Genomic DNA, 22367 nt, shown 5'->3' with positions numbered 1-22367 from the left:
CAACATCCGAATGGGGAATATTTGACACACCATGAACAAAAACTTCAATAAAAGGTTCATTAATCGACTCATCTCATAAATTCACAATAATATCATCACCTTCACGCATCTCTTCATCATCATCATCTACATAGGCAGGATTAGCTCCAGTTACTCGATGTTGACCATAAATGTCAAACAATTTGTAATAATGAGAAAATGTTTTGTTGAATAAACCAATTGTCTCCTTTCTTTTCTGTAAAAATAATAGTGATAATAATGACTTAGCAATACAAATTCAAGTTAAGCAATAAAAGTAACACCATACAATTTAAAGCTTTGCCTTGACATACTCATCAAAAACATCTTTTTTACATTTTACCAGCATCCCAACCAAACTCACTACGAGATAACACATCTAACATAGCACACTATTTTTACTTGAACCATTTAACTCTAGACTCAATGTGAGGAGATGCTTTCAGACCACATTCTGTCAATTTTACTTCTAACTTATTTTCTAATTGTTATAAATACCCATTTTTAAAACCATAATCTGCCGACCACATGGGATTTTGACTCAATTTTAACAATGCTTCAATCAATGCATTATTTTGAGCGGTTGTCCAGTAGTGTTTGTTCATACCTCGACCTCTAGTAATTAGAGTTGGAATAGAACTCATCCAATTTGTTCAAAGAACGGTACAATATCAATGTTAAAGGATAATACAATATATAAATTCAACTAATAATGCAGTATTAAATACCAAATAACAATACAACATCCAAATCCAATATCTAAATTTAAATAACACTATAGTGTCAAAGGGCAAATAAGAATCCAATGTCCAAATTCAAGTAACAATGCAAAATCTAATGGAAAAAACAATACAATAACACATGCCAAATAACAATATAACATTCAGTGTTAAATAAATCGAATTTCATAAGTTCATAAATGAAGTCTTCATGAATTTCTACTTACTTGCCATGTGTTCCACATATCTTGGGCCAAATTTTGTTTCTAAATATTCCACTCATTTGAAGGCTCAATTATGTCAATTATTGTTGAGTCAAAGTCAATATTTAGAGTGAGTTCATCATTCATTTCAAGTTTCATATCATTGAAAGACATTTCCATTCTTATAAAGTTATGTAGCATGTAACAAATAGATACTATACGCCTTTGTGTTTTTATATCATAAAAGATAAGACTTCTTAGTATTGCTCATTTTTTCTTCAATAACCTAAAACGTCGTTCAATCATATTGCAAGCACTAAAGTGCTTCATATTAAGCAACTTTTCTAAAGCAGTAGGCTGGTGTCTACCCTTAAAGTCACTCGAATAGTAACATTGACATTTAAATGAAGAAGAAAACCATCTCATTGGTGTAGCGATATCCAACCAAGTAATAATAGCCTATTGAGTATTGGCAAAAAAAATCATAAATAAAAGTCACAAAATCAATTACACGGTCTTAAAATCTAAAGATAATTTGTTAAAGTTATTACCATGGAGAACTTTTAAACTATTTCTTTTAGTTACGACATCTTTCAACACTCACATATCATGAGTTGGACCCTCCCATACTAATAAGACATCAATAAATTGCATATCTTGTTAATAAACCCTCAAGATATTTGTTGCAATTTCATTTTTATTGGTTCTGTATCTTGGTTTATCAGCCTTTGAAACGTGAACTTTTTATGTATGTACAATCTAATGCTCCTAAGCAATTCTGAAAATTTAGATTAAAAAAATTTGTAATTTAATGTAAAAAACTGCATAAGTGAACAAAGTGTATCAATGCAATTTTATACGTACCTTAAAACACTTCAATGTTGGGTCCGATGAATTCTCCAACATAGGCTCAGGTTTTTTTCCAAAACTCTTTTTGGCATTTAATCATTACCTTTAAAAACTCATGGAAACATGTGCTAACTGTCCCGCCATATCTTTTAAAATTAGAAGTAATCACTCAATTCTTCAAATGGGGTGCTAAAATATACAAAAATATTATAAGCATTTCCTCGAGCGACACATTTCTAATACCAACTAAACCCCCTTTCTCACGAAGAAACGTACATAATTTTTGAAATGTTTGTCTATCCATTCTTAATTGTGACAAATATTTCACATCACTTTCAAAAACTAAACCATGTAGAAAGCTCAATTGTTGATGAACTCTATAGTGTTTTGGCTATGTTCAAATTGATAAATTAAACAAAAATAGGAACATATGGCAGCATCCACAACTATAATCATTTGCAACATCATCACCAAATTGTTTATAACTACCAAGACTTTCATTTTTCTTGCTGACAAACAAGTCATAATATATCTCAACATCACAAATTAAGCTAATTAGTATTAATGAAATTACGGAATTGAAAGCAAATTAAGCTTGCAGAATGTCAAATCATAATCTTCACAACTATTGTTAAACAATAAATAAGCAAATAATGAAGATTATTCAACAAATCATGCTAAAACAAATATTACAATTATAGAATAGAATAAAAGTGATACAAATTATAATCAAACTTTGTCTATCCATACCTTTTTAAAAATAATTTTTACTTGTATTTAAAAAAATAAAATTAGTTCAATTCTTAGAGTTATATATATTTGTTCAAAGACACATATCCATTTATTTTCTTAAATAAACCTTTTCATTTATTCCTTGAGAGAGAGACTATTTATGATATTATAATAATATGATGTCATATCACCATTCTCCTTAAGGTACAAATCAAAATGAGTAGCATGAAGAAAGTGACCTGAAAAATTATGGGAAATGTTGATTTTAATTTGAGCACAACCTCTTTTCCAAATTCTATTTATTTGCAGTAATTAAAATCAATTATACCAACATTTCCCATCATTCTTTGATCTGTGATAAGATCAATCACAAGCACTACAAGAATAGAACACAAGTTATCAAAACTGCAAAATTTCCCGCCCTTAATTGTATCACCATACAATTAAAGCCACAAACCAAAATGAGTATCATGAAGAAGGTGACATGAAAAATGATAGGAAATGTTGTGACCTTAATTTGAGCATAACTTTTTTTCGCAAACTCTATTTATCTACAGTAATTAAAATCAGTTGTAGCAACATTTGTATAATCATTTATACTTCATATTAAATGTCCAATATAAGGAAAAAAAGAAAAAGAACGGAATGAGAACTGCAATGTCATGACCTTTCCACTTTTTTTTATCAAAATAATAATTTCGGCATAAAGAAATTCTATCCTTTTAAATAAAGAAAATCACCTTGTCAAAATTACCTTCAAGAAAAAGTGAAAATTTTATTAAAATAATCTGGCAATTTTGGAAGCTAAACGTACAACCAACATCATGATATTAGTTCATATAATTTATAATATAAAATTATATAATGGGCTACAATCAACAACGAATGAGCATAAAAATGAGTAGAAATAAAATAAGGAAAAAAATGAAAACATACTTTGAATGATGATTGTGTTAACATATATGTTTCCATAATATTGATTTTGATGATAACAAATAAGATTAAAAATGATTAATCTTTTAAGCTCAAACTATTTAATATTCTTTTTAAATAAATCATTATTTTCACATTATAAATGTTTCATATTTAATGGAAAAATGATTTTATGAAATTGGTTGTTTTTCAAAGTTTATAGTTTAATTGAAAAAATTTTGAAAACTTTAAAATAAACAAGTAGTGCTTGAAATTTCGGATTTGGACCTATTTGAAACTATTTAAATATTTTTGGGCTATTTTATAATTTCATAAAGTTTGGGCGAAGTCATAATTTCAGAAAGTTGTGGGATTGAGAAAGCATTATTTAAAATTCTGAAATTGGACATATTTGCAAACTTTTATAACGTTTTGGGTCATACTACAGTTTTATAAAGTTTTGGGGTCAAACTGTAAATTTCGGAAAATATTTTACTGTAGCAGTTACTGTAGCAAGCGGCTTACCGGATACTGATAAACGGCAGGCCGAATTCGGGGCAGTAAGCACCAGAACGAAAACGGCTTACCGGATTCCGAATTCGGCAAGCCGGTTAGGCAAAATTAACGGTAACATAAATCCGGCTTACCGGATTCCATAAAATGGCAAACCGGATAGCCCAGAATGTGAGTAACGGCTAGTTTTCGAGCTCAAGCTATAAGAACTCAAATCCAACTCATTTTGAAGCTCTCCAACAATCTCCAACAAGCAAGAACAAGTGCACACAACATATATTGAGCTTCAACTTCGTGAATCATCATTCATTAAATCATCTTTGTTCTTCAATTTGTATATCCACTCTTAAAGAGAGATTTATTGTTGTATTTATCATTTCTCATCAATTTGTGAGTGTACAAGTGTGGGAAACACTTGGGGTGAAGAGATTGGGGATATAATCTCTTGTTGTAAAGGTTCATTGACACCTTGGAAGTCAATTGTAAACATTTGAAGCCTTGGGAGGCTTGGATAGTGAAATCCTCAAGCCGGGTGAGCTTGGAGGCGTGGACGTAGGCGAGGATAGCCGAACTACGTAAAAATCCTTGTGTTTGTTTTCTCTTCCCTTACTCTTTTAATATTGTGTTTCATTGAATTTATTGTTTTCGAATTGATTAAGGTATTAGATTGAATTGTTGTGTAGTTTGCTTAGGATAATTTTTAAAATTCTAATTTACCCCCCCTCTTGGGTTGCCTAGCTAGTATTTCAGATTGGAGACACTGGACAGTGATGAGCTCTCAAATCGAGATCACCACATGTGACAGAACCAAACAGTAATGGGATGCAATCAACGACGAATCCAGCTGGTGACTGATGCAAGATCGGTTATAAGCGGTGAAATCAAGTGGTGGCTGATCAGTGATGAGTGACAGTGTGTGTAATCGATGTTTAGTTACTCAACCGGCTACTAAGTGATGCCAGAGAGAGTGTACTGATCATTTTTAGGTGAGAGAGATGAGATGAATCAATTGTTAGATTAGAGATTTCAGTTTTTATTTTTTATTTTTTTATATTTTTCAATGACAAAGAAGGTATTTTTTAAGAACAAAAAAAAATAACGGGGACATTTTTGTCATGGGGAGGAATAGGGGTTGTGATTCTTAGTCCTTATTGGAATTACAAACTCAGTAATCACTCCTTATTTTATGTGGGACTCATGCATCTCATTCTTTTTCCCTCCCTCAATTAAAAGTAAACAACTTTTTCATTTCGATTCCTCCATTCCAATTCTCATTGTTGTTTAGTAAATACTTCATGAGTTGAACAAGACAACACTACATAGCAATATTATGCGTTATGAGGTAAACATTGTTGCCATCATTGTTACTAAATATTTGTGTATGGAAGAAATTAGGGGTAAGCATTTCGTCAGGGTTAACTTGAACCTAATTAAATTCAAAATTTATTTTCGGCTTCAGTTTAATTTAAGTTAATTATAAAATCCAAAAGAGCTAAATTTTGTAACTCGATCAGATTATAGTTAAGTTTGGGTTTAACTCGATCCAAATTTAAAATTTGATTGAGTTACAAAAAAGATAAGAGAAATCTTAATTAGTTAATTTGAAATTCACTATCTTTTCAACCTTGAATTTTAAATCTTAAAATTTAAAAAAGAACTTATGTCTAAAAACCAAACCCTAAAAGATCACCAAAAAACTCTTTTAATTTAGCTTTTCAAATATTTTTTTACTTGCCTATATGGTAAATAAAAGAGTAAAAAAAGAAATCATCTCTTAAAACACTCTTTAAATAAAAATAAGCATAGATTATTTTAATCAAACTTTTTTCTCTAGAAAAGTAATAGCAATTATAACACTTCTCTCTCTTCATGGATTATGAGACAATAATAATATAATACTAAATTAAAAGCTTAAAAGACTTTTCAAATAAGATTATTTAAGTGAGATAGTACTTTTCTCTCTTCAATATTGAAGAGAGAAAAACATTATCTTATTTAGAGAGTCTTTTATAACCCTTTTTATTGATGTAACTCTTCAAATAAACAGTAAGATCTCATTTGAAAAGTCTTTTAGTAATGTTCTAATACCATTAACAGTATGCTACAGCCACCCTTTCACAATTATACATTGCCTATCTTTCTCAATCGCCCACTTCAATTGATTTCTTATTGTTTAATCCTATTTATGACCACTAAATACTCTCTATCTATATACTAATTGTTAGAATTGTAAAATGGCATTTGTCGCTGTTTTGCTTTGTGATTTTTGGACCAAATAGCTTTGCTTAAGGGCAAACTGCCATGTTTAGCGCATTCCTCAACTTCACGCCATCCAAATCCATCCATCGCTTCCCCTTTTACTATCACTGGCTACCTATACTAATAGCTTTCAGTCAATGAGGGATTATCCCACTCCCTCTTCGACTAGTACCATAATGTTTCTGTTCTTGTATTTTATTTTTGACCTTTTTAGTTGTTCTTATTTGAGTTTTTTTTTGTTATATTCATTGTGATTTTTTTTTTTTGCTTTATTTGTTGTGTGACTATTAGATGTTGGTTGGTTTTGTCGTTATTTCTTTTGCTTTGAGTGGTGTTTTTGGTGACTATTAATGGTACCGACATAATATTTCATATAAAAAGGGTACTCATATGTCAAAGTCTTTGCTTGGCTCTAATGATGATGCAGAGGCTTGTCATGGGTTTATTAGGTAAATGACGACTTGTAGTGGTTTTTTGTTTTTTGTTCCTCTTTTGTTTTTTTTTTTAGTAATGGTTTTTTGTTCCTTTTTTTTAAAATAATGTCATCTTATACAACTCTGATCCAGTGACTATGTTGTGGTATAGTGTTGTGTTGTTGTAGCAGTTTTACTTTAGTTTGATCAGATTGTGGTTTCATCTTATAAATCTAAGTTGAATAGTTAGACTCATAAAATTTCTCCTTATTATATGAAATAATTTTCTTTTGGATTATGAAAGAAAAGTTTATAATGAGCAAGCATCAAGTCTTAGTTATCTTAAGTATTGTATTTGAACCTATTTTAAAATTGTATTTTTTGTTCTTGTAGTGGTGTATTAGTGGTTATTTTTGCCTTTACTAAAAAGTTTATTTTTCTTTTTTAAAAAAAAAATACTCTTTCTTCTTCCAGTTGTTATTTTTAACATACCTTCAAACCTCAAACTAGCTAAACTCACCTCTCTCACTTAGATTAACCACTGCCTATTAGCCGAAAGAGTGACTATCCTCGCATTACTAGCTTGTATGTGACCTATTATCATCAGGCCTTGTATTCAAGCTTATGATTTTTGATCGAAAGTAAAGGCTAGTTATTTGGCTAACTTGGGTATTTAGGATTTTGTTGATCTAAATTAAAAAATTTTAATTTTTAGTAAAAAATGGGTGCATGGTAGGTTGAGATTTTGGATGGGGTTCTCAATTTGATGTGTTTGTTAGTTTCTTGAATATTATTTCTTTCTTCAAATGAAACTCTTGAAATGGTCATATTGACACGACTCAAAAGTGGTTGATTATTTTCAAGTAAAGAGTGTCTAATTATAATGTAATCTAGTTAGTTTCGGGTCAAATCATAAGGAACTTAATACCTGGTAGTCAATTATTAAATTTAAAATAATTATAGAAAAAGAAATTAATAAGGAATAATTTAAATTAAAAAAATGTTAAGGTTTCGAGATCTACTCTTGGTGTTCAAATTATGGTCATAATACGCTCTTATATTTATATTTTGCATTTTTTCAATTTGAAAATTATATGACTAAGTCCTTAATTAATTATCCTATGAATTAATATAAGGATTAAGTATATAATGTTCCACTGCCTATATTGGAGTGTTCCGTCTATCATATTGGTATGTTGACATTAAGTCCAAATACTCACATAAATCCAAGGGAATTTGGACCTACAAATTCTAACCACTCTGTGAATAAATATGGAGATTAAGTACATAATTTACCCTCGCCGTATTAAAATGTTTCCACTACCATATTGGTGGTTAACATTATGTCTAAGCACCCATATAAATCAAAAGAGATCTAGATCTACAAATAAATATGGCATGAAAATAACTAGAAGAAAATACAAATGATAAAAATGTAACTAAAAACGATAAGTTTACAGCTCACTTGAGAGAGTGATTCAATCCATTATTTGTATCCTTGAACTTTACCATTCACCTTAACTTAGAAAATTAGCCATATTTGCAAGCAAAGCACTCATTTTTTTTTAAAACGAACCTGTAAAGTATACAACAACAAAATTGAGAACGAAAGAGAAGAGAAATTCTCTACTTATTAGCTATAATTTTTCCAAAAAAATTACTCTAGATCTACACCAATTTTTTCTACAAAACTTATCTCTCTAAAAATCCTACACTGTTTGTGAAATCTCTTGCCATGCAAATTTTAAGTTGATCAAATGTGGGCATTTACATGAAATCTTTAGTGAGCTTCTAACCACAACTCTTAGATGAATTTTACTATTACAAGCCAAAGATCTAAAATTACAACCATTGAGGAACATTGGATTCAACATAATCAATGGCTACAAATGAAGTCAAATTAGGACTCTCCATTGCATCTTTTGAAAAGGTGGTTGAACTATTAGATTGATAAGTGTAAATCTAGTGCAATGAGGTGCACGTAAGCTTAGACATGTGAAACGATCTCAGCCGTTCAAAATTAATATTTGATCAAAGGACTAACAATTCTTCCAAAGGCTTTTGAGTCTTTAGTATTTAAATTTCACGTCCATTTTTCCAATTAAGCATCATGAACTTAGGGATTTGTCTAGAAAACACAAAAAATCATACTTAATAATTAATAAAGATAGATAATTCATATAGGGATTTGTAAATGCAATAAAATCATTAGTACAATCAACATTGTAAGTGAAAAGTGATAATTTTAATCCTTATTAAATGTGCATTTTCTAGTGTTTAATCACCTATGACTTGAGTTACTTCTAAAGGATTATGCAGTAGAAGCACATGATTGCTTGGTTTAGTTTGTGTTTTGAGGAATAGCTACAAATTAATAGATTGGTTATTGGGTCGCAATTAACTCTGCTTCAAAGTCTTTGTTTTTCTATTTGGTGACATTTTACAATAAGCATTTTCTATGCGTATAAAATTAATAATAGGGTATGTAACTGTGAGATTGTGATTATTTAACAAGAGTTAAGACATTGACGTATAAGATTACCTCAGATCGTGGATATTAAGTAGTAACATCAAATAACCTAAGTTTGACAAAAAAAAAAAGGAATGATTACTTTAATGCAAACTTTGCAGAACTTGAAATTTTAACCCGAATGTAGCTGAATTTAATTTGGTGTGGATTTACTATTTGAACTCGATTGGGTTGAATCCTCCCAATTGAACAGGTTGTAATCAAAATAGAAATCTAAAAAACTCGAACCGAAACCCGATTTACCTATCCTTAGAAGAAACTCAACTTTCAAAATGCACATGAAATTACTTGAACCGATCAATGTGTGGTTTGGTTTAATTTAAAACCAATGCATTGTATGTACAATTAATAAAATTCTTTGTTGAATTCAAATATTTCTTTCACTGGAGAAAGTAATCCATGTTTTCTCATGAACGACTTCATTTGCAATAGTAGAAAATGAAAATGATAATTGGACCTCCAATATTCAGTATAAAAAAAACACAAAAATTTGTGATATTTTTAAAGTTTTAAGATGAAATATTTTAAATTAATATACGCTAGGGATGGATTTCTCTCATACATTAATCTTAGCGATAATGATTATATTTTAGATGAAAAACGTTTGAAGGGCATGAGAAACTTGACCCACTAATATAACAATCATTGCCCTTTATTACTACTTGAACTCAAAACGATTGAGGAGCAAAATCTGTTTGTGGTCAACGGAGCTGACAACTGGTATACATAAGTATGCTTTTTGATGAAAAAGAAAATTCAAAATAAGGATTAATTTATCCTTTCATAAAATGACAATATTTAAAACAACTATCAAATTATTATAAAATTCTACATATCCCTTAATTTGTTAAGTAAACAATTTTTTTTTATCAACATACCCTATTTTTAAATTAAAATTTATAATAATTTAAAAAATATTTTGAAAATTGTGATTTTATGGGAGATAATTCACAATTAACGCTTAGGAATTAATTTTAAAATGTGCACAGTAAAACTGTTTTTTTTTTTAATAAATGAATTACGAAACTAAAAAGGTTACTTTTTCATCGTATCACAAAAATCTAAGCAGGTGTACTTATAGATATATACAACAGGCCCCACTTCATTATAAATCGACGCTCATTAATTTACCACGTCCCCTTCTTCGATTTATTTTATCCCAAAAAAAGGGTCCCCATCTCTTTCTACGACAGGTTCCCACATCTCGCTCTCTCTTGCAAAATACAATCACGAAGAGCCCCCAAATTGATTTAGGGTTTTTTCTGTTAATTCTCAGGAGCTTGATTTTGTCTAAGTCTCAGGTACAGTACTGAATCTTTTACTTATTGGATTCCATCACTTTGTTAATTTTTTTTTTACTTTTCTTAATTTGAATTTTTGGATAATTTTACAGTTCATTTTTGCTCTTTATAATTTTTCAGTCGAATCTTTGGTTTTCCAGTTTTTTATCCGAGAAATCGTAGTGTAAAGTGGAAAATAAATTGAAAAAGAAAATTTAAAAGTTATTAAAAGTTTTGTTGGGTTTGAAGTTAACTTGTTAATTTATAGGAGACATAGAGTGAATGATCTTTTCTCTTCTGCATGAATGACAATTGGATTTCAAGAGAGTAATTTTTTTCTTCACAAATGTAGCTGATACTGGGTTAATGTTATAAATCTCTGATCCTTTTGCAAGCAGCTTTGTATTTGATGGACAGTGGTGTTCAGCGGGACACCATTTATTTTCAGATCAAGATGGTTTTTGTGGGCAGCTTGTTCAACTGTTGTTATTGATGCCTGATAGATTGTTGTAAGATCTTTTACTTTATAAATAAACAAAGGAGGTGTAGGTTTTATGGGTTTTATCCTATTGGAGATTGAGGTGGTTTGTGACTGAATTATTATATCTTCTTGTGGGTTTTGTCCACAAAGTGGTCTTAGAGTTGGGTATTTTGGTATTGTCTGAGATTGGAACTCACTGCTGCATAATCTATTTGGCATGTAAGTACACAATTTTTCTGCTTTCTAACGTTCAAAATGTGATTTCTTCTTGTATTCTTTGTACTTGTCTGAAGTTGGAGTTCAGTGATACAAACCATTGCATCTAATAGACCCTAACTAGTTAGTGATGATGTGCAAATCTCTATCCCTTCAGTTGCTCTTTCCAAAACTTGTAGAAAGATGTGTCTCAAAGTATATAAATAAGTCGTCTATTTGGGAATCTTGTACGCATATGGCACTTTGAAGCACCTATATCTCTCTTGTAAGGACTCCACCTTCTTGGCCCTTCTCATTTCAAATTATGAACTTTAAAATTATTTCATTATGAATTTGTTGAAAAGTGACCTTTCTCAAACACCTTTTTCGTTAGTCACTATAATTTGTCAACATCTCATTTTTAATATGCTGAAGCTTTCCCCTTGAAAGTTCCTATTAGTTCAACCCTTTTCTAGGCATTTATATGCTAGGATGTCGAAGAGTTGAGGACAACTTAGATCTTCTGTGCTGAATCACTAAGCTCATTTTGATTTTTCATGTTTGGTTTCCACAATTTATATAAAGTTTTATGGAAGTATCTCATTGCAGTTTGTAGATTTTTATCTATCTTTCTAATTTTTCCTTGATGATCTTTATTGTTTTTGAGGTGCATTTTGTTCCAGTCTTTCTCTTACTTTTCTTCCCCCACCCCTTACTCTCTCTTTCTCTCTTAATTTGAATTTCTCCCTTCTCTGAGTAGTAAGGGAAAACAAGCCAAGAAGGATCAAATTATGCTTTTCTCTTTCTACATTTATATGTCTTTTCAAATGTAGAAAGATGTAGTTGTAATAATAGAACCTACATTTATACTTTTGTTCTGTTGAATTTTAGCAATAAGTTTGGTATGGATCTTATAACTATGTGATGATCTATATCAGCCCTTAACGTATACTTATTATCTTCACATAAAGAAATTCTTGTACTGTTAATTTGTTTTTTCATTTGATGTCTGGATAATATTGCATATAATCATTGGTTTTATTATATCCGTGGATGTATATGTGTAGGTATTCTTGATGCCAAGACTTGGCTTTGGTTTTTGCACAGCATTTCAAGAGCGTACCTTTTAAAATTGTAAAATTGGTAGTCAATGATAGTTTATAGCACTAGAGGGGGGAAAAAAGAATGGTTGTGTTCAAACATATGTTTTATCTATTTTCTTTTTTCTTTTTAATTAAAGAGTAGCTGATACCCAGGTCCATCAACCAATTGCCACAGTTGTAGAAACTTATGTGATATTTTAGGGCTTGAACTTAACATTTTTAAAAGCATAAATGTGGAAATCAATGCTGAAGATGGTAAGCTAGACCTCTTAGCAAATAAAAATGGTTATGGAGTGAGCTGCTGGGGCATGAAATATTTTGGTACGCCTTTACGTGAAAATCTGAGAAACTCATCCAATTTGGGATCTAGTTGCAGAGAAATTGGATAAAAGATTGGAGGATAGGAAGAAGGCTTTTCTTTATTTAAAGGAGGAAGAGTTTGTTTGATTTAATTTGTGTTGTTGCATCTTGGTACTTGTTATCACCTCGTCGAATTTTGCATAAGGTTGCTAAAAGATTGGGGAACAAGCGTTTGAGTTCTTACTAGATGGGAGTTGGAGAAGAGAAAATAAGAGGTGGAATCATGCGACTCAATCGCATTGTAAGGGTGGTTTGGGAGTGGGCAATGTGGTGAAGAAAAACTAGGTTATTGTCAGGTTGATGGTAGTGAAGATTCCTGTTCGAGAGAGACATTATTTTGGCATTCATCAGTTCGGAGCAACTGTGGTCTCCAAATGAATGGTTGGGATTCCATTTAGTGATTAGGGGCTCCAGGCGCTGCTCTTGGGCTTATATTTTATGGAGCAGTTTGATGTTTCTCTGTAATGTGAGCTTTGCTGTTGGTAATGAGGAGAAAGTATGCTGTTAGGAGGATAAGCTAATAAGGTTTTATCATTCTGCTCTCCTTTCCTGCATCTTTGTAGGTTTTCAAGTTCTTTTATGTTTCAATTGGAAGTGTGGTTTTTTATTTTTATTTTTTTGGAAGATTAGTGATCTGATATTCACCTACATTGTAGTTCTTTAAGCTATAGTAAATGAGATAGCTCTTCACCAGCTATACAAAATCAACCTAAGATGCCACAGCCATATCAGTGACTGAAGAAAATCAGAGTATCTTTTGAGAGTTTCTCCTCAAAATTGATATTTCTTTCATCATATGTGTTTTGTAGGTTTTGGGTCTCATTTATAGTTAGCTAGGATAGCAATACATTTTCAAGTCAACTATCAAGTTTTTATGAGCATCCCTAAGCAAAAAATATATTTTCAGCTTACTTAAGTATGTGAACCATGCTTTCAACATGCCAAATAGAAGTGCATGGTGCAGGTTTTCCCCGGGAACTTGAGTGCACATTGTTGGGCTTGGGCTAGGTTCTTGTGGGCAACAGCCAATGTCTGGCACATTTCATGCTCCTGTTGGCGAGACTTGGAAAGAAAGATTCTCTAAAATTCTCATGTCTTGTGAAGTGTAGAATAACAATAAGTTGTTTTTAAAGGATGTATCTTTATATAGAAATGCATCTCCTATGTAGACTTATGCCTGATTCTTGATAAAAGATGGTTGTGCATGATTCTTTTTTGTTCTCTCTCTCTCTCTCTCTGTTTCTCTTGGTGAAATGTTCAGCTAGAATTAGTAATTATTTATTTTGACATATTTTTTTCCCCTTGTACGAATTGTTGCAGGATATGTAGAATCTTGTTGAATAGCAGGATGAGCAACGAAGCTTTTGACGGACAGATATTGTCTGAGAAGTTGTCAAAACTTAACAATTCGCAACAAAGCATTGAATGTATCCTTTAACCAAAAAGATAATGTGTATCTATATAAAAGGAGAGAAATCCTGAAGTGGACCAGATTTGCATGGACAGCTCAGGAACAACAAACTAAAATTTTCTATAATTATGTGCTGTATCACCAGTCAGCCCATCAACCTTTTAACAAATTACTCTCAAAAAGTATATAACTATCTTACAGTCCTTTTCCAATTGTGATTATATTTTTTCACTCCCTGCATCTGAGTGTTTCTTTTCGTTTAGATTGATTCATATCTTATGGTATGAATTTCTTTAACACATCTTCAGCATTGTCCCGATGGTGTATTACTCACCGGAAGAAGGCAAAACAGATTGTTGAAACATGGGATAAATCATTCAACTCTTCCCAGAAAGAGCAGCGAGTTTCTTTCCTGTATTTAGCTAATGACATTTTGCAAAATAGTAGGCGAAAGGGCAGTGAGTTTGTGAATGAGTTTTGGAAAGTTCTTCCTGCAGCACTCAAACATGTTTATGACAATGGTGATGAATATGGAAAGAAAGCAGTGACCAGATTGGTGGGTTTTCTCATATATGAAGATATCTCTGTTGTTTTTCTTACAGCAAGCATTAAATTATAGCTGGCATATCAGAAAGTGTCATTTATTTACCTTGTACTTGTGTATCAAAGTAAGTTATTTGATAGATGGATGGGTGTTCCTATGATCTCGTTACATCATGTTTATGTCTGCTTCTTTCTGTTTTCTGTTTAAATCATTGACTTTGCAGTTGTGCAACTTGCCATTTCTCGCCGAGGTTATGTTGTCCTCACTAGTTCTGTCTTTCTCTTTGTCTTTGTCTGTGTCTGTGTCTTTCTGTGTACCTTTCAAGTAATTTAGACGTGATATTCTTGGAACATTACTGTCGTTGTGAATGGAGTCGGTGTTTATCATGTTTTCTCATAAGTTTTAATTGGACTTTTTTTTCCCTCATCTGTTCCATGCCATACATGCAACTCTCAATCTTTCTATATGGATACAGACTGTTTCTTATAAGAAGAATAGGATGGTAGACATGGGTTAAATTATTGTCAGTTTTTTCATTTGCTCATACAATTTTCTGGTTCCCAAAATGCCTTTTTTCAAAAAAATTCCATATGCATTACTTTCAACTAAAATTTTGCTACACAAAACTCTTCTGTGCTAATTCTTCATTTCTTTTTTTTTTCAAAAAAGCTTTTTTGTAAACCAACTATTGTTTCACTTACAAGGTTTACAAAACCGGCTAACTAGCTAGCATATTATTGTTAAGATAGAATTGCTTAATATCCACGTGGAGTACCACTGTATCAAGATAATGCACATGATTTACCAACTCGCGCAATGATCTGTTGGCAGTTAGGGGAATATCAAACAAAACCTTATTATCTATTTAGAAACAATAATTGTTTTAGTTGAGGTTATTATCTTTGGTTTGGCGTTTTTGTTTGAGTAGGATTTAGTTTACTTGGAAGTAGAATAGGCTTCTGTTAACTACTATAAATCGGCTTAGCTTTGTTCTTTTAGTAGAGCATATGAATGATCTGAATAGATAAATGGTCTTTATCTTCTCTCCTCTCTCCTTCTCATTCATACTATGAATTACAAGAAAGTTGAAGAAGGAAGGGCATCTCCGCTCTGTATGTCATACAACCGTATCTAAGTGCTGAATTTGGGGTATAACTACCCAATCATGATACAGATGCATTTAGTTGTTATGAGGTGAATATCTTTCCTTGCATTTGGGGTAAAATGATGATGTAGTTTCATGCTAGAATTTCAATTTTATGGCTATGCATATAACATAATGTGAGGAATAGTTTTGTAAAGCTCTTCTATACAATTATGATTGTAGTGTAAAATCATGAATGTTGTTGATTTTGACTTAAAACAGAATTGCTTGGGCTTCTTTCCTATAAACTCTTTGTTCTCTACTCTTTTTTTAAATTATGGTTTCCAATTGCTTTACATAATTTTCCAGGCCTCAGTATGAAAACGTGAAGTAGAATAACTGGTTTTACTATCCATTTTTCTTTAGCTGGAACTGTTGCTTCCATTATACACACTGTCTACATTCCTAAGCTGAAGAAAACATCTTTTCCCCTTTTGATAGGTTGACATATGGGAAGAAAGAAAAGTTTTTGGTTCACGAGGGCAAGGTCTTAAAGATGAAATGCTGGGTAAGAATCCTCCTCCTGTTCCGGTGAGCAACGGAAGGAGCTCAAATCCTATCAAGATAGTGAAGAGGGATGCTAATTCTGTGAGAATTGTAAGCATTTATCATAGTTGGCATATTCTGTTTCTGATCTGTTTCATTTTCAGTTGCTCTTTTGTCTTATTTTATTTTTATGTCGTCTGATTTTTGTAAATGTTGTTTGCTTGACCATCTTAACTGTAGAAATTGGCTGTTGGGGCTCTGCCAGAAAAAATACTCACTGCCTTTCAATCTGTACTCGATGAACATCCGAATGAGGAAGTTGCTTTAAATAACTGTAATGCTGCTGTACATCACGTGGGGAAAGTTAGTGAAGATGTTGAAAATACTCCATCTCAAGGTAGTTTTTCTATGGCGTTACGTGCTTTCTTTTTGCAATGAAAATTTATGGGTGATTATTCAAATAGTATTGAAAGGAAGCTAGGCACCTCTGGTCTCCAAACAATCACTTCATCGTCAATCAGCATCTGGATTAGAGGGTACTAAAGCTTGTTGTATGAATCAAAACCTTAGCTTTAGCTAGTTCAGATTAATTGAATTGTTAACTGTTACGAATCTCTGTATTTAATAATAGAAGCAACAAATACATTATAGGGTCCGATAACTGCTGTAGATGCTAAACCCAAAGCTTCTTCATTCATTTAGAGCCAATGAAGAAATCTGGATTTTCACCTAGTTCTTCTCTGTGCATCTGTAAGCTAAGCCCTTGAACTTGTTGTCAACTTGTTTTATTTTTTCTCTTTCCCGAGAAAGAAAGGAAAGGAAGAAAGGGAGAGTCAAAAAGGTCAAATATTTTCAAAGTTTAAATGCTATTGTTGGATGCTTTTCTATTAGCTTAAACTTTTAGGATCAGTTGCTCCTCAACATACTGACTTTAACAGAACTCTACAACTGTATTATTTATATTATATTATAAATAGTCAGTCATGTATAGTTTTGTTGTATGATTCAGGTGACAAATCTGTTAATTAGATTTGTACATGGATATGGTGGGAAGTTTACCATTATAAATGTTATTTTTATTTCAGTTTACACCTTTGGAACTAATGGTTAGTAAAGATCATCCTTGTTTCTTATGCTTTATATATCTTTTTTCTTAAACCAATAGAGTGAAGTAGCTTTTCACTTTTCTTTTCCTTCCTTTTGTGACATTTTTTTCCCACTTCTGTAGTAAAGGAGAGCTAGGAGCCTTGAAAAGGCATGTTATCATGAAGTAGGGTTTTTAAGCTCCTGATAAGGTCCAGTCTTTTGGACTCAAATGTCATTAGTGCTTGCTAATTATTGAAAGGCCAAAATTGGATGTTTCATATAGGAACTGATGCAGCATATAGCAGATATTGTTAAAAAGAAGAAAGTAAGAAACTGAACGCCCTCTAGATCCAATGGTTTAAAGCGGTCTACTTTAGGAAACTGGTAACTTCTTGGTTTCCATCTTTCTGGGTATGGCTCGTGATGTTTTGATACACTGTGGGATTATAAACCTCGTTTTAGTTTCATGACTTCCCGTTGATTGGCTCCCAGCATCAGTACTTTCTTGGTCTCTATATTTACATTGCAGTTTAAGGAAATGAAATGGTTTCTAATTTTTGTGCCTTGGCTTTTATGCTTATTTCTATTAGGAAATCAGCATGGATCTGCATCGGTGGATCAGCTGCAAGAGCAGGAAAATGTCCTCCAGGAATGTGTCAGACAAATGGAAAGTGCTGAAACAACAAGGGCTGCCTTGGTTTTCCAGCTTAAAGAAGCACTTCATGACCAAGTACTGTTTTGTTTTTTCTAAAGCCTGTATTTCCAACGCTAAGTTTTGCAATTTTGTCTCCTTATGGAGTTTAAATCTTTCAGGAATCGAAGCTTGAGCTTATCCGCACTAAGTTGCAAGTAAGTAATTTTATTTGCTCTCAGAAGTTTAGTATTTGATTTTAAAGTGACTTCAAATCATGATAAAGACAGAGTGTGGTTGCACTAACTTATAAAATACAGTTTAATAGGTTGAGCAATTTTACACAATAGGTTTCTTGCAGAAAATAGCTCCTGATGTGATACGTTTATTGCATAGAATGAGATACCATATCGTGTCATTCAAAAGAATTATCTGTGGATGTGGCCAGCTTCTCATATGTTCTGAGGACTGTAAAAACTTTTTTGCTCCATTTTTTCTGGGATAAAGAAGTGCCACACATTTGGTTTAATGGGCTTTAACTGGAGCAGTCAATTGTGTGAGCATCTTGTTAAAGCCTTTGTTGGGGTGTGGCGGTAAGCATGCAAAACATATGACAAGAGAGCCTTTCCTGGGATAGGTGGATCACTTGTATTTCAAAACCAGAGCAATTATATGAAACAAAACCTTTATTCAAATAACAAATGCTGCAAACGAATTGTAATTGGTTGAAAGTACTTCACTTAGTATATCGGTTGCTGCACTAGGGAAGCAATGGGCAGGGGAGTAGAGGGGACTGGACGGGCATCCCTATACCCATCTCCGATGACCTACATATGTCCTTGTCTACATTAGAATTGCGTAAGGGGATCCCCTTCCCCTCCCGAAATAATAATAGGGATTCTTGAGGGTCTCCGATCCCTGAATAACCGGTATATTTTTTAATTCCTGAACTTAATTTAATCATATTAATCTAAATATATATATATATATATATATATATATATAATAAAATGAGAATAATCATGAATGGGTCTTATTTCATTTTACTCCATCAAACTTTTGGTATATATAATATTCAAATAATGATTTTCAAAACAAAATTCAAATAATATGATTTTTATACAATATTGGCATGAGTATTGTCCATGAGCAATGATACCTCTAGGCCAATGAATATAGCGCGATGAACGTCGCAAGCAAGATTGACGTTGCGATGAGCTGGGCTGCTCGGTTGTCGACAACTTGACATGCTACTGGGTTATGATGAGATGAGGATGAGCTAGGTGCTGACTACGACACGAATAATGTGGAAAGGATGAGTGAGACTGTGAGACAATGTCTTAAGAGTTTGATTTATAAATTGTGGGCTTTGAGCTGTGGTTAAGTTTAAATTATCTTAAATTCTTTATATTAAGCAATATTTATATTATTTGTATAAATATTTTGATATTTGTTATTTACACCAATATTTAATGTTTCACAATTTAAATTTTATTATTTATTCACTAATAATTCTAGAAAAATAAAATAAAATTCAAAATTAAAATGGAGAAATGGGAAGATGGGGAGGGGATGGGGATTCCACCTCATCCCTATCCCTTCCCCGAGTAAGAAATTGAGTAAAAAAATCATTCCTGTCCTTTTTCCAAATAAGAAATTGGGTAAAATTGTCCTTGTATCCTTCCCGAATGGGTAAAATCCTCCAGGGACCCCCCCCCCCCCCCCCCGGTGCATGTAGGGATTTCTACCATACCTATGCTCTACTAGTGCTTTGAGCTTCTTTTCGACAAGTGGATGGTGTAGAGTAGCTGGAAAATGAGTTATGAGAACGCATTGCAGCTCTTAGATGCAGTATCAGATGTTTGTTTGCATGAATGGGCAACTTTACCACCTGCTCTCACTTTTGTTTTTACATTTGATTGACGTTTCATAGTTGTAGTTTCTCTTCTGTTTGAGTTGGATCTCTCCTTCGTATTCTCCGTCTATTTGGGTGCTCCATTGGCATTCTACAGAAATACATCAATTCTCTTATGAAATGGTAACTTTAAACCTTGCGAGAAGTTTTTCTCTTACTGAGGTTTTACCTTATGTCTTCGGCTTTAGGCCGGATTGCAGCTTATCAACTATTTCTTAATGTGAATTGCTGCTGATGTCTGGGCGTCAACTTGTCTTCTGATGGAGAGGCAATCCAGTGTTTGTTAGGTCAGATATGTACTTCTGGTTGTAATCTGTTCTTTCGAGTTACGACACTTTGGAGAAATTTTCTAACTGGGGTATTGTTTTTTCTCGAGACATGAATCTATCTGATGCCTGTTTGATGCAGTGTGAGACGGATTTCATTTGTTAGTTTATTCTGGGAAAGCTTGAGCAATTGGTTTTCATCCAATATTTTCCTTTTCTCAGTTTAAGTAGTTTATTTTCTATACCTAATATGAAAAGTAATTCTTCGAGGCTATGCAAGTGTGAACTCTTATATCTATCTGAGGTGGGTGGTCAAAGACATTCTATTCTGTTTGCACATATGAAATTAGCTCTTGAGATTTTTTTCTGCTCTTTGAAAATTTGCTAGAGAGTTGGAGAAAAGAATAATAACAGAAAATGTTTCTCTGAACTAGTGCACAGAGACTATGCACATAGGCTTTGCCTCTGGCTCAGGGCTTTACAAGTATAATGTTTTGGATCATGAAATTCTTTATTTTTGCCGTTTAATGCAATTCTATCCTTTATATTCTATTTGGGATAGTGTCTATGTATTTGTGCTATATAATTACTATGAAATAATTTGATTTGGTGGCTACTTTGTTGGGATGAAACTGTAATGATTGACTATATTGTAGGTTGCCCGAGGCCAAATTGAGCGAGCTAGTGCCACGAGGAAAAGGCTGACAAACCCCCTTGTTCCAGGTCTTCCATCAACCAGCATTGCCCAGGGAATGGAGGCCACAAGAGGGGCAGAACCTATCCTTCCATCAGTTCCGCCAACAAGCATTCCACCTCAACCTTCTGTTAACCAACCAGTGATTTCATTTGCCCCACTGAAAACTACAGAGGAAGAGAACAAGAAAGCAGCAGCAGCTGCTGTCGCAGCTAAACTTGCTGCCTCTACATCCTCTGCTCAAATGCTTACCTCTGTTCTGTCATCTCTCGTTGCAGAAGAAGCTGCCAAGAATGGTAGCTTAAACTCTGGTGGATTTACGGCAGGGTTGTCCATATTCCCTCCGGAAAAACGGCCCAAACTTGAGAAATCAACGACCGCTTCTGATGTCAGCACTTCTGATGTGGCCAATACAACCTATTTTAGCCCCTTACAACAGCAACAAGTAACCAATATGCCAGTTGTACAATCTACGAGTATGCAACCCATGTCCCAAGTGAGCCAGATCCAATCTCAATTCGCTCCAGCTCCACCACCTCCTCCACCACTCTCACCAGCTACTCCACCTTCGAGTCAGTATGTTCAGTCTACTGGTATGATGGTTGGGGTTATGCCATATGGGTTTGGAGCAAATACACTGCCACCGCCACCTCCTCTGCCTCCCCATATGGCAATGGGTTTAGCAAGACCCTCTCAGTCATTACAACAGCCTCAGCCACAGCAACTGCAACAGCAGCAGCCGGCAGCAACAGGAGGATATTACCGGCCACCAGGCATTGGTTTCTACGGGCAAAGCCAGCCTTCAACGTCCCCTGTACCTCGGCAGTAAGCACCCGTGGACAAGAAAGCTGTCGACTATTAGATATTTCGGTCAGAGCAATCAGCAAAACATGCCCCCAAACTCTTTTGAGTTTGTTTTGAAATCATAAAGGCAACAAGGTCTTCGATGAACTGTGCTATTATGTAAATTAATAGAAATTTAGATAGAATTTATGTTAGTCCTGTCCTGTCACAGACACACACCACCTTAGGACTCTCTCCCCTCCCCCTTTCCCCACCCCCCCCCAATATGAAGTTATCATAGCTTGGTAGCTGTAACGACGTACCATGTTGGCATGCTACAATGTATCTCTGTGCATTATCTTGGATTTCCTCTGTGATCTAAACTTTTTAACTGGCTTAAGTTACCCCGTACATTGCTCCGTAAAATGACGCATGCATCTAGTCGTAACAGCAGCCGGTGTAACTGCTGCCGAAATTCAAGGTGTTCCACGTCGTTAGAAGTTGGTCTTGTAAGTATTTGCCATGCATCATTTGGTGTTATAAAAAGTGAACTGATTTTTATGTAAATCTGAGATTTTGATTTTTTTAATTAATTTTTTGAAGTATACAATTAGTCATTATTGAATGAGAACGTGAAATTAGTAGAAAATTATAAAGAGTTGAGGATGGTCAGCGTCATATTGGATATAAATCTATAATTTTTTTTACAATTTATTAGTTTGCTATCCGTTAAGAACGTCTTTCGTTTTTCTTTATGATTCATTAATATGCAAATTTAAATTTTATTGAAAACTTGAATTATTCTAGAGCAAGTTAATTACAGTACAACGTGGATTTGAG

At 33.2% G+C, this 22367-nt stretch overlaps 1 protein-coding gene across 1 annotated transcript; it reads left to right on the top strand.

Annotated features, from left to right (window-relative positions):
- The first annotated feature begins 10314 nt into the window (after positions 1–10314).
- Positions 10315–21927, top strand: LOC18044324 (regulation of nuclear pre-mRNA domain-containing protein 1B). Its single transcript, XM_006437245.2, has 8 exons — positions 10315–10449; positions 13888–13994; positions 14287–14534; positions 16108–16263; positions 16393–16549; positions 17829–17968; positions 18052–18087; positions 20707–21927. The coding sequence occupies exons 2-8, from the start codon at positions 13916–13918 to the stop codon at positions 21571–21573; spliced, it is 1683 nt and encodes a 560-aa protein (XP_006437308.1). The 5' UTR covers positions 10315–10449; positions 13888–13915; the 3' UTR covers positions 21574–21927.
- The last annotated feature ends 440 nt before the right edge of the window (positions 21928–22367 follow it).

This window comes from Citrus clementina, unplaced genomic scaffold (genome assembly GCF_000493195.1).
Source record: "Citrus clementina cultivar Clemenules unplaced genomic scaffold, Citrus_clementina_v1.0 scaffold_4, whole genome shotgun sequence".
In the NCBI taxonomy this organism is placed as follows: Eukaryota; Viridiplantae; Streptophyta; class Magnoliopsida; order Sapindales; family Rutaceae; genus Citrus; species Citrus x clementina.
This window is presented reverse-complemented; position numbering and strand designations above follow the sequence as displayed.

What these genes read in the sequence shown, in the direction of transcription:
- LOC18044324 (XM_006437245.2), top strand. Translation starts at nt 13,916, where the DNA reads ATGAGCAACGAAGCTTTTGACGGACAGATATTGTCTGAGAAGTTGTCA. An exon ending in TTCGCAACAAAGCATTGAAT is followed by an intron (nt 13,995 to 14,286) that starts GTATCCTTTAAC and finishes ACACATCTTCAG; the next exon opens with CATTGTCCCGATGGTGTATT. An exon ending in TGAAAATACTCCATCTCAAG is followed by an intron (nt 16,550 to 17,828) that starts GTAGTTTTTCTA and finishes TATTTCTATTAG; the next exon opens with GAAATCAGCATGGATCTGCA.